The following is a 13235-nucleotide window of genomic DNA, read 5'->3' as shown; positions in this document are numbered from 1 at the left end:
CAGGCCTGTCTCTCGCTAAGTGGTCACTGGTGGAATTAGGCTGGGATTCACTATGCAGCACAGTAGTTATGGCCCTACATATAATGTAGGGGTCACACAGGATTCCAGCCAATGGGATAGTGCTCTTCAGTTTATTCTGATTAAATTTGGCTAAACAGGATAAAGCCATTTTAAAAATTATGATAACCTTTCCTTCTAGTGCTTCTGCAGCTGTTCTTCCAAACTGAGATGGATTGCCATCAATAGAGTGAAGAAGACATCCCCCCCCCAAAGAAAATGTGCCAGGGTAATATTTGGATAAACTCTGCTACTGAGAATGGAAGAAGAAATGTCATTAGGCGTATTGGAAAAGGCTGGCCTAGTTTTTTATTCCTCCACTTAGTGACATTAATCTATTTGACGACCAAAATGAGGGACTGAATATATTTGCAGGATGCTAAGGCTGAGTATATATGCAGGATGCTAAAACCAAAATGAAGGATTGAGTATATATGCAGGATCCTAAGGCAGTATATATGCAGGATGCTAAAACCAAAATGAAGGGTTGGGTATATATGCCGAATGCTTAGGTGGTTCAGCGGATTGAATCATCTTTATATCTGCAAGAATTGTTTTCTTTTGTTTTAATTCTTGGACTAATTCTGGGTTGAAAAACAAAACATTTGCAATATTTCATTATCAGAATTTGACTTTTTTTCTATCTGGAAAATATTCCCATATTTCCATTCCTTTGTCTCTGCATGGACTTATATCTTGATGATTTTATCCATTATGTATTTTTATGCTGAGGAAAAAAAGGCATGTTCTGAAATAATTATCTGAAACACATTTTCCTGAGGCTTTATCTGCACACACACACACACACACACACACACACACATATCTGCACATATGTGAACATGGTTAGATGGGGGATTGTAGACAATAAGTACACAGACAGATATAAATACATACAATACCAAAACAAAGGCAGAAAAGACAAGGAAAAAAAACTTTATTCTCCAAAGTGTCAGGGACAGTGTAAACATGGGGCATTGGGCGAATCAATTAACACATTTAGTTAATAGTTATTTTGCTTTGATTTTCAGATGCCTTTCAATGACAAAACTGTTAGATTCCATGGTTAGATATAACACTGACCAGTAATTATGACAGGAACTTTAACTCTATTCACAGTATGATAACCAAGTTCTACCAGCACATCCTGGCCTTAGCATTTACTGTAAATGAAGTCAACAAGAACCCCAGAGTGTTGCCCAATATTACACTTGGCTTCCACATCTTTGACAGCTACAACGATGCAAAGATGACCTATTCTGCTACTCTGGACTTGCTTTTCGGTTTGGGTGATTTGACTCCCAACTATGAATGTGGTATCCGGAAAAATGTAATAGCTGTTGTTGGAGGAATGACTTCTGATATTTCTTTCTGTATGGCAGACATCTTAAGGCTCTATAAGATTCCACAGGTAAGATAGATGGATGGATCAATGAATGGATGGATCAGTTGATCGATTGATCGATGGAGGAATGGGGATGTGAAATAAGCACACCTATTCATTGTAGTGACTCTAGGAATAATTGTGATGGTTTGAGTGAGATGACTGAGAGTAAAAGAAAGCTTACTGGTGCCTGGCTTCCAACCAGCTGGAGGCTGTTGAGTAGAATCAGTTTGCTTGCTGTTGTGTCCCTTCAAGTCAGTTAGGGCAATGCTATCCAAGGATTTTCTTGGCATGATTTGTGTGGAAGGGGTTAGCCCTTGCTTTCCTCTGAAACTGAGCAAGTGGGACTTGCCAAAGGTCACCCAGTGGGTTTCCATGGCTGAGTGAAGATCTGAACCCTGGTCTCCTGAGTCCTAGTCAAACTACTGTGCTATGCTGGACCTCTCCTTTTTGCTATATATTGCTATATATAATTTCATATATTTCATAATATGAATACTACTTTCGAATACCTTCTGAATACTACCTTAACTGTTAATCTCATCAAAAATATTCACACACATGGATACTTGGATACTCATCTATAAGATTCACTTAATTTTCTTTCACCATTTTCTTTTAGCTTGCATTTGGTTCATTTGCGCCAGAAGAACATAATGTAACGCAACTGCCTTTCTTTTATCGCACAGTACCAAGTGAAACCCATCAGTATGAAGGGATTGTCCATTTGCTTCAACATTTTGGATGGACGTGGGTTGGCCTTTTTGTGGTGGATGATGACAATGGAGAACATTTCTTGCAGGCACTAGAGCCTTTACTTTCCCAAAAAGGAATTTGTTCAGCTTTCACATTAAGGATCCCAAGTCAATCTTTTTTATATATTGTTGATGAATTGAAACATGTGACCAAAAATATTTATCTACATATCCTGGACAGAAAAGTCAAAACATGTCTTGTCTATGGAGAAACGATGACTGTGATGTGGTTGAGCGTTTTAGTAGTTCTAGCAGATCTGGAATTTAGGGAAAATGCAACGAATGGAAAGGTATGGATTACAACAGCCCAGATTGATTTTGCAGTAACCAGACTTTTCACCGATCAAAGTTTAAAAATATTCCATGGCACAATTTCCTTCTCAATTTACACCAAACAACCTCTAGCATTCCAGGCATATATTCAGGACATAAAGACCTATGCAACAAAAAATGATAGTTTTCTCAAGGAATTCTGGGAACAAGTCTTTGACTGTTCATTTCCAGGTCCCAATGTATTAGAGAAGGACAATAAACCATGCACTAGAGAGGAGAGATTGGAAAGCCTTCCTGGGCCGGTTTTTGAAAAGGACATGACTGGACACAGTTACAGTATATACAATGCAGTCTTAGCTGTGGCACATGCTTTGCATACTATGGATTCATCTAGATCCAACCACAGATTATTAGAGAGGAGTAGAAGACTTGGCAATTTCCAGTCTTGGCAGGTAAGGCTTCCCTTATCTTGATCTACTGGAAATGATAGTAGTGAAAGACCATCCAGCACTCTCACTCATGGTGAAATGTTATAGAAAATGTAAGGGTTCAAATTTTCTTCTGTACTTGAAGTTGGAAAAAAGGAGAGATGATTTCAATTCTAGCTCAATGCTTCAACATGGAAAAGTTCCTGCAAATTTTAGTTTGACAGCTACAGTACCTTAGACAAATCTGTTTTCTTTTCTGTAGCTTCATCCATATCTTCAAAGCGTTTCCTTTAACAACTCTGTGGGAGAAACAGTGTTTTTTAATGACAGAGGGGAACTGGTTGCTGGATTTGACATCTTCAATCTACTCATCTTTCCAAACATATCCTTCAAGAAAGTGAAAGTTGGAAGTGTGGGCCTCAATTCTTTTGGAACGGAAGAATTCATGATTGATGAGAATTTAATAGAGTGGCACTGGAGTTTTAACCAGGTGTGAATTGTAGGACAAAATGCACCCCCCACAAGTTATTTTTCCACTTGGACTTCCATAAGGCTTCAGAATCAGAGCCAGAAGTCTAGAATGATGGCAACTGTGGTCTGATAGAACCCAGCAGTGTTCTCACTGAGGCTGCACCTGCACTGCAGAAAAAATCTGCTTTGACACTGCGTTTACTACTATGGCTCAATGCTATTGAATTCTGGAATTTGTAACTTCTTGTGTAGCTGCAGTTTGTTGGGGCATCAGAGCCCTCTGGTACCCAATTCATAGGATGGAACCATGGCAGTTAAAGTGGTGTCAGACTGCTTTATTCCTGCAGTGTGGAAGCAAACAGAGGAGCTGATCTAAGGCAGGTTATACACCGCCATTAAAGTATGCGCTCGGCGCGTACTAGGGTTAGGGAGGTGCGGTGCTTCCGCACCTCCCTAATCCTAATACGCGCTCGGCGCGTAAAAAATGACGGCAGCCGTTCCAGACAGCTGCTGCCATGAGGACGTCACGGCCGTGCCGCCTCTATACGGGGCGGTGCAGACGTGACGTCCTCGCTCCGTGCCAGGGCGCCTAGTGCGCCCTTAGCATGGACCAGGAAGGAGCTCCATTTCGAAGCTCCTTCCTGGTTTGCGGCGCCGCTTTGCGTTGCTGGGCGCAGCCTTCAGATGGCTGCGCCCAGCGAAGCAAGGGAGAAAGGGGCCAAGTGGCCCCTTTCTCCTCCTCCTCGCCGCCGCGGGGTGTCCTTGGGGCTTGAAACCCCAAGGACACCCCTTTTCAGGCTGCAGGGAAGCGGCGTTTTGCCGCTTCCCCACAGCCTGAAAAGCGGCAGATCGGGGCCTCAGCGGCTGCCGTTCTGACAGCTGAGGCCCCGATACACCAGGGAAAGGGGCAGGTTTCCAGTGATTATCTCCTTCTTTTCCCTGCCTGTAAGCACAGCTATCAGTTAATGATAAAAAGTGTAAAAACAGTTAAATTGTTTTATTACAAAACTATTAATGCCAAAAATTTGAAAAGCATTATGCAAAAGGATCTTATAGATATTGAAACTAACTGAAAGAAAGAAGCTGGTAGCAGGAGCATTTGTAGACTTGAGCCTATAGCCTCAGATGCATAGGGTGGATGCTCAATTCTATGAAAGTTTACACTACTAGCTTCTTTCTTTCAGTTAGTCTCAAAGGTGCTACAAGATCCATTTGCATGCTGATTTTCCAGACTAACATGATTATGTCTTTGAACTGAAAAGCACCTAAAGGATGACTATAAGAACAGAAGTGCAACACACACACAACCATTAAAAGACCCTCCTGCACAAAAATCTTGTTTCAAAAAAGGTTTTTAACTATCAGAAGAAGGGAAGTGTGTGTGTGTGTGTGTGTGTGTGTGTGAGAGAGAGAGAGAGAGAGAGAGAGAGAGATTAATTTCCTTTGGTAGAGAATTCCACAACCTGGGAGCAACCAGGGACAAGGCCCTCTGATGTGTTCTCTCCAGATGAGTCTGTAACAGCAGTGAGACAGGAAAAAAAATGCCCCCTTAGAGATTTCAAAACTTGCCCAAATCCATGTAACAAGAAATTATCTTTCAGATAGTCTGGACATAAGTCATATAGAGCTTTATAGGTCACAACCAGGCATGACTGGAAATGAACCAGCAGAGAGTGATGCTGTTCTAGCCAGGGAGGTCTATGTACTTTTGTAAAATACACTTGGCCCTTTAGATCTGTGAAGTTCAGATCTGTGAATTTGATCATTTGCAGATTGTTATGTCTCATATTATTAATGGCGCTGATGCAAATGCGGACATACTGAAGTGTGCATATTCACATCTGTGACATTTAATAACATGGGCACAATTATTCAAGGTTTTTCCGCATCTGCAGGGCCTCCCAGAACTGAACCCCAGGAGATCGGAAGGGTCAACTGTATGCAACAATTTTCTCATTCCTGCTGTAAAATATAATGAGGTGAATGACAGAAGCAGTTTCTTATATCATGTTTATAAAACAGAGATCTATTTAATGCTGAAGTGCCCATGTGAAAGTGACCATTGTAAATTTTCCAGGCCAAAGAACCATGAGAAAATGTAGTTTGGTAACTGAAATTTGTGAAGGCTATGTAATAAAAACAAAAACAAACAAAAAAAATACAAACCCTGGAAGTCTTTATGAGATGCAACAGTATATATGTTCGTTGATAAATTTCCCTGTTTTTGTTCAGTCCAAAAATTTGATTTTAAAACCAGTACACTATTCAGAACAATCAGATTGTCTGCTGTACCAATTGATCACTTTTTTCTTTGCGGATCAGATTATCATCATTAATATCTTTTTTCCTTCTCCTTTCCTATAAATGGATAGAGACGTCCCGTTTCTCTGTGTGTCTCTTGTCCTCCTAGTTATCAGAAGAAAAAGAAGGAAGGAGAAAAATTTTGCTGTTATGACTGTGTTCCATGCCCAGAAGGAAAGATTTCATTCATAAGGGGTAAATAATAAAGAGATATTGAAGGATACACAGTTAATACAGAAGATATTATTTTCATATTTAAATTTAATGCTTAAATCCAGAGAAGCAGATTGCAACTCTTTTTAATAGGACAAAATATAGTAAACAATTGGGCAATCATGTGTTGTAACTATATGTCTGATCCAGCATTTATCTGCTAATAAAACTGGGAAAGTTTAGCACAGTAAACTACCTGTATTTGCTTTAGATGAAGTGAGAAAGAAAGAAAGAAAGAAAGAAAGAAAGAGCATACACAAAAATATACATTATGTCATGTTAAAAATCAATATGCAGTGTTTTATAATGTTTTAAATGTAACTAAGCATGAATATAAGTCCTGAAATCAAGTGAAAATATTACAGTTAAATCTTTATAAAAGTCCAATACCTTTGGGGAATACTAGGATGCTTTTTCACTTGACACTTTACACAAGGAAATCTCCACATCTGGAATCAGAATGGAAAAGTCAGAGGGCTAAATGCTATTGGTAGATCCAAAAAGAGCAAACTAAGTGTATTGATTGTTGGGTGGTGAACAAGAACAATAATTCTCAGGCAATCCCAGTTTCAATATATCCTGGCTGCATCTCCACGGCAGAATTAATGCAGTTTGACAACACTTTAACTGCTATGAGTCAATGCTATGGAATAATGGGATTTATAGTTTTGTGAGCTATTTAGGTTTCTTTGTTAGAGAGCTCTGGTGCCCCAACGAACTACAGGATTCCATAGTATGGAGCCATGACAGTTAAAGTGGTGTCAAACTGCATCAATTCTGCAATGTGGCAGCAACCTACACAAACTTTGAAAGGCTGTATTAAATTATTTTATAGGCTGGTAGCTTAACCCCACTGAAATAAATGGGAATCAGGTTAAGTTATTGAGATTAAGGTATTCATTTTGTATTATGGCAGCAGTCACTGTAGTTAGGACTAATACTGTAGTGGGATTCAATTCAGAAGGAGCAGATATTTGTTCAGTGAAGGAATAATTAGCATTGTACCAATTCATATATTAAATGAACCTGAAATGAGACCCACATTTTCCCTCCAACAGACACAGACAGCTGTTCTGAGTGTCCAGAAGATCAATATCCCAGCAAGGACCAAGATGGCTGTCTCCAAAAAGTCCGAACTTTCCTGTCTTACCAAGAGCCTCTGGGGATCAGCTTCACCTTTGTTTCTCTTTCCTTCTCAGTGATCACAGTTCTGATCATGGTCATATTTATTAAAAATAAAAATACCCCCATAGTCAAAGCCAACAACAGGGATCTCAGCCACATTCTCCTTACTTCTCTCCTGCTCTGCTTTCTCTCTTCTTTGCTATTCCTTGGTCAGCCTGTGAAACTGACTTGCCTCCTCCAGCAATCTGCGTTTGGCATTGTTTTCTCAGTAGCTGTTTCTTCTGTCTTGGCCAAGACCATCACTGTGGTGGTAGCTTTCATGGCCACTAGACCAGGGTCCAGGATGACAAAATGGGTGGGGAAAAGACTGGCAAATACCATTGTCCTCTCTTGCTCCCTCATTCAAGTAGGCATCTGTGCCATCTGGCTAGCAACATCTCCCTCATTTCCTGACTTGGACAGGCAATCTGTTACTGAAGAAATTATAGTCAAATGCAATGACGGGTCTACCATCATGTTCTATCTAGTTCAGGGTTATCTGGGACTTCTATCTATCATCAGCTTCACGGTGGCTTTCCTAGCCAGGAAGTTGCCAGACAGTTTCAATGAAGCTAAATTTATCAGTTTCAGCCTGCTGGTATTTTGCAGTGTCTGGATCTCTTTTGTTCCAACCTACCTGAGCAGCAAGGGGAAAAACACGGTGGTTGTGGAGATCTTCTCTATCCTAGCATCCAGTGCTGGACTGTTGGTTTGTATCTTTTTCCCCAAGTGCTATATTATTGTGCTCAGGCCTGAGCTAAACAAAAAAGAACAAGTGATACAGAGAAAGAATGTTTAAAAGATTTATTTTTTGTCTCTCTTGGGGAATTAACAGAATGATCCTTCTGTGCAAATTGGGGTGTGCTTCTTTACTACCTGTCTGAGCTACTGTGTTCTTGTATTTCAGGGAAGTACAAAAATGTTAGAGAGTTTCCATGTACAGTGGTGCCTCGGGATACGAAATGACCGCGTTACGAAATTTCCGGGATACGAAAAAGTTGGATTGGAAAAAACTGTTCCGGGTTACGAAATATTTTTCGGGTTACGAAATTAATTTCGGCGCGAAATTCAAATGCTATAGGCTTCCAGCGCTAACGGAAAGCCTTTTCGGGTTACGAAATTTTCGCGTTACGAACGGAATGGCGGAACGAATTAATTTCATAACCCGAGGCACCACTGTACATGCCAAATAAAGAATCAGGAGTATGAGTCCAATTAGTGGGATTTTGTTAGGTCTAATGATGAGGCACAGCTTCAGGACCTACAGCAAGCAACATACTTCAATCCCTCTAAAGTTACAAGCCTCCAATAACATTTCTCTCAATGCCCTGGAATGACACTGTATAGAGATCTTGTAGTACCTTTGAGACTAACTAAAGGAAGAATTGGGTAGCATGAGCTTTTGCAGACTTAAGTCTACTTCCACCAAATGTATCTGAGGAAGTCTACGAAAGCTCATGCTGCCAACTTCTTTCTTTAGATCATGTATTCCAATATGTTGCAGCCGATACATTGGTTGCAAAAGCATCTGTTTTATGAAACGTAACACAAATGTTAAAACCAAGCAACAAAAATATAAAAATACAATGTGTTGCTGTTATATGGCAGCATGCCAAGTTTTGGCAATTCTATGAATGAGACAACTATAAGAGTAATGGTATTAGCAGTCCTGCTCATTTTTTTCAAACTCAGGGCTGTGGCTACTTTCACGGAGTTAATCCAGTGGCAAGGTAGAAAAGGAGTGTAGTGGAGTCTCCTTCCTTGGAAGTCTTCAAGCAGAGGCTGGATGGCCATCTGTCGGGGATGCTTTGATTGTGATTTCCTGCATGGCAGAATGGGGTTGGACTGGATGGCCCTTGTGGTCTCTTCCAACTCTACGATTCTATGATTCTATGAAATGCAAGCAAGGCAGAGTAATCTTGCAGGATATCTGCTTCTGTGGCTTACGAGTAAACCTAAGGGAGCCTCTTCCCATACAATCCTCCCCGCACCCTCCGGTCCTCTGGGAGGAACTTGTTGCAGCCTCAAAAATCGAGGCTTATGGCGACCTCCCAGAGGGCTTTTTCTGCTGTCGCCCCCAGGCTCTGGAATGGCTTGCCGGACGAGATCCGTCAATTAACATCTTTGGACAGCTTCAAAAAGGCTGTCAAGACGGATCTCTTCAGGCAGGCCTTCCCAGACTGAAATATCCCAGCCTCACGATCTCAGGATCTCCCCCCTCCTCAGTAATGTCTCCAAAGCCCCCTTTTCTTTTCTTTAGAACTGAAGTTGCAGTGGTTTATTGGTTGGTATTATTTTGTTTAATTTATTGTTGTTTTAACTAGTTATTGTGGTTTTAATTTAGATATGCAGTTTAATAACTTTTTAAGAGGGGAAGGAAATATATTGTTTTTATGCTGTATGTTACGTTAATGTTGTAAATCGCCCGGATTGGTTCGCCACAGGGCGGTATATAAATAAAATTTATTATTATTATTATTATTATTATTATTATTATTATTATTATATAATTGGAGAACGCATTGCCCACAACCCTCTCAAACATTCAACCAACCATGCCAATGATGGCTGGAACCCTGTTGATTAGTCCTAACTACACTAAACCAATTGATTCAACTGTTGAATGGTAAATCACCTTGTAGGCAAATCCAACTGGATCAATAGTTATCCTCTAATTGGGATTAGCAGTAAGATTTAGACCAGTGTTTTAAGTGCTGTCTGGAAAGGTGAGAAACGATATATATTTTCGCCAGTTGGTTAAAAATTTTGAATTCCTTCCTTTACACAACCTGCTGACCTTCAGATGTGCTCAAAAGGTGTGAGAGAAGGTGTCCTAAAATGGGAACTGAAACAATCTTATATCAAGAAGATGTATAGTAGAGCCCATCCATCACCACGTCCATATGGGCCAGAATACTCTGGGAGCAGTATGGAGTATTCTGGCACAGAGCTAACCTGATGTCCCTCCTGTTACCTGAGGCCCTTCATTGTGATGCTGGGTGGCTGTTTTCCCGTGTGTTCTACTGTGCAACCTGCTCCTGCCACCACCACAGCAAGTTGCTTGTCCTGAGATGAGAAGGAAATGCCTAGAATGAGGTGTCTAGACAGTTTGTACCAGAACCGGGGATTGAGCCCTGCATTGTCTGGACTCCTTGCCATGGCAATGGAGGGAGGGCATTTTATTTGGCTCATGCAGACACAGCCTGGCATAGATCTCCAGAGTATGAGGAAGAAAATTTCCTTAGCCCTCCTAAAGTTCTCTGATATTTCCTCCTGGCTTCCCATTCAAATAATAAATAGACTCTGCTTTGCTTAGCTTTAAAAATCAGACCAGGGCAGGTATATTCAGGGTGTTGGAGACTGGTATGCGAAATGTGGGCTGCTGCCATTACAAGTATGCAGGATTTTTAAAGGTTTAAAGAGCAGTAAAAGATCTTCAGCCATCTCTAAACCATAACTCTCTGCTCCCATTGAAGAACCCTCCCAAATTTTGCTCCTCTTACAATCTTTGGTGGCATTTTAATTGACCTCCAAGACCCCTGAAATGGGTAAAATAAATGTAGAATTAAGGAACTTGGTGTTTGTTCACCATGGAATGCTGCAAATTGTTTTCTGTTTTCTGTGTCACCAAGGAGCAGAGAAAATGTGTGATCACATCTGGAGAGGAAAAAAAAAACTTGTTTGCTATTAGAAATGCTTCTCAGAAGCCAAACTCCAGAGAAGTAATGTCCTTCTATAATTATCCAAATTAGCTGTAATTTGCTCAGATGGCCAAAGTCCCAAAGGCTTACCAAAAGCCTACTATGAAAAAAAAGCAAGCGTAGACAAATCTGAAATGGGTACAAATGGGTATAAATAAACCTCATTGTGAGGGAGAGCTGGGAATAGGGGAGAATAGGCAGGGCACACACACATACACACACAACAGGTCAGACTTGGATCATTGTGTTTCAGCTAGTACAAAAGGCAGGCATCTATACCATTCTAAGCACAAAGTTTACAAATTTCTCTTCTAGAGTTTTATTGGCAGAAAAAGCCCAGTCAAATCATCTGGGCGCCATGGAAGGGCACAGTTGACTCCGCAACCACAATCTTTCCTGAAAGAATGTTGCGATTGCTTGTGGTGTTCTCTCTGCAACTTCTTGCTGTGTGCAATGTAGATAAGAGGACATGTTTCCCAAATGAAACTTTACTCGTTCCACATGAATGGCTCCAACCTGGTGGTGTCCTCATCGGTGGGATAATTTCTCAGATCTATTATGTTTTTCATGAAGTTTTCTTCAAGGAACACCCTTCAAAGGACTTGTTTTCAGTTCCATAGTAAGGATCTTTCCACACTTTGTATCTTCTGCATCTGGTTAGTTTGCAAAGTATCATTTGGAGGCATCCAATGAAATAGAGTGAACCTATGAAAACCTATACTACAGATCCCCCCCTCAGTTAGCTTCAAAGATCCTACAAGTTTCCCTCTTATGCTGATAGAGACTAACACAGGTATATCTTTGAATACTGCTACAAACAGAATTTACAAGGAAACTAAGGAGAGTGTTCCTTAAAGTGGAACAAAGCCAGGAAAATGCAGAAATTTTTGTTTGGGAGGGGGACTGGACAACTGTTCAGTGCATATCTACCTACATAATGCTATTTCAAAGATGCTCTATATGGTAGGAAGATATTTCACAGGTGGACAGTTTAGCTGTTAGCACCAAAATATATGATACCTATCTATCTATCTATCTATGTCAAATCTTTGTAAATTTGAAGTATAGTGTATTCTGAATCTAACAGTTTTGCCGCCGACAGTATGATGGATACCATATTCTCAAACTCATTTGTTACATAATGGTCTATCAGCCCAACACTAAGTAAGACTGAAAGGAGCGAGAGATGGGAAGACAGCTATACATGTGTCTGCAAAATGATCAACTGTTTTAGGCACCGCACATAGCCTTTGACAAAGCACAACTTCTTGTGAAGCTACTTTGTATGGTACCATAATGATCCAACCGGGTGTTTATCTTCTTGAACTTCTGAATTAAAAAAAAACAACTTCCACATGTCATCTCAAACATAAGATGCCTTTTCTATGGAGTCTTCATACATTTCTGGTTTCATAAGTTATACCTCTGTTTAACTGTATTTTTGTGTTCTGTTTTCCACATTAATTTTGTTCCCCAACATCCTCCTCTTCTCCTCTCTTCCTTTTTCCATGCCTGGAGCTCAAGTTGGCTTACAACACCATTGTTTTCAATTCTTTTATTTAATCACTATATTTATTTGAAATATAAATGAAAATGCATCTTGCATGCTAAAACAATCTATTCATAAAAATCCAACCCGTCCTTTCACTAATCTTTCTTGTAAAACTGAACATCTCTTCAGTGTTCTATCCACCCAAAATCCCAACTCCAGACTGCTGAAATCACTTAAACCTTCAAAAATCTGTAAGAAACTATCATCACTAACTTCATAAGCCCCACCAAACTCTTTGGACTTACTTCTCTAAGTAGAAATGTATTGGACTGCAAATTAGCTCAGCTTTATTCTACTTGAAATTAATGGAGCTTGTTAAGCGATGGCTAACTTTCACAATTATTTTAGTGGGAACAGATTTAAATAATAATACTAGCCATGCCTTTTCACAAATATGATGCACAGCATTCAATGGTATTCATTCATGTATGTAAGTATATGGCTGCCTCCTTAGACTGGAATCTATGCTAATAAAGGATATTGACTTTCATGGGCAACAGTATATGGCATCAAATAAAATAAATGTTCATTTTGCTTATATGTATTTAATCCAAATACAAATAGGAAAAAGAATGTATGTGTTTGTGTGTAGAATTCAGAGACATAGCTGTGTTAGTCTGAAATATCATCATGCAAAAGATATGCATAATGTGTTTGTGAGCGTTAAAGAAAATGAATCCAAATGGACATACATCAGACAATAGCTAATGTATCGAACTATTATGCAGAGATGGCATGCCCAAGTGCAACAAATATAATTATATTTGGGCTGAAATGTCCATTAACCAAAAAATGTCAATGACAAAAGGATTCCCGTACTTTTTAAATCAGTTTGAGGTACAAGTTACTGATTCTATAGCAAGTTGAACCATGTAGAAATTGTCTCTAAAATTGTAAATTAATTCTGTTCACAGCACAGTGACAGCCCTCTACCAG

General features: G+C 39.9%; 1 protein-coding gene across 1 annotated transcript; it reads left to right on the top strand.

Annotated features, from left to right (window-relative positions):
- Positions 1-1177: 1177 nt before the first annotated feature.
- On the top strand, positions 1178-7845 carry LOC149304158 (vomeronasal type-2 receptor 26-like). The gene is made up of 5 exons (XM_089479694.1): positions 1178-1468; positions 2064-2921; positions 3160-3389; positions 5743-5864; positions 6941-7845. The coding sequence occupies exons 1-5, from the start codon at positions 1178-1180 to the stop codon at positions 7843-7845; spliced, it is 2406 nt and encodes an 801-aa protein (XP_089335820.1).
- Positions 7846-13235: the final 5390 nt, after the last annotated feature.

This window comes from Sceloporus occidentalis, unplaced genomic scaffold, assembly GCF_023333645.1.
Source record: "Sceloporus occidentalis isolate IW3139 unplaced genomic scaffold, rSceOcc1.0.p SCAF_14, whole genome shotgun sequence".
Classification (NCBI taxonomy): domain Eukaryota; kingdom Metazoa; phylum Chordata; class Lepidosauria; order Squamata; family Phrynosomatidae; genus Sceloporus; species Sceloporus occidentalis.
This window is presented reverse-complemented; position numbering and strand designations above follow the sequence as displayed.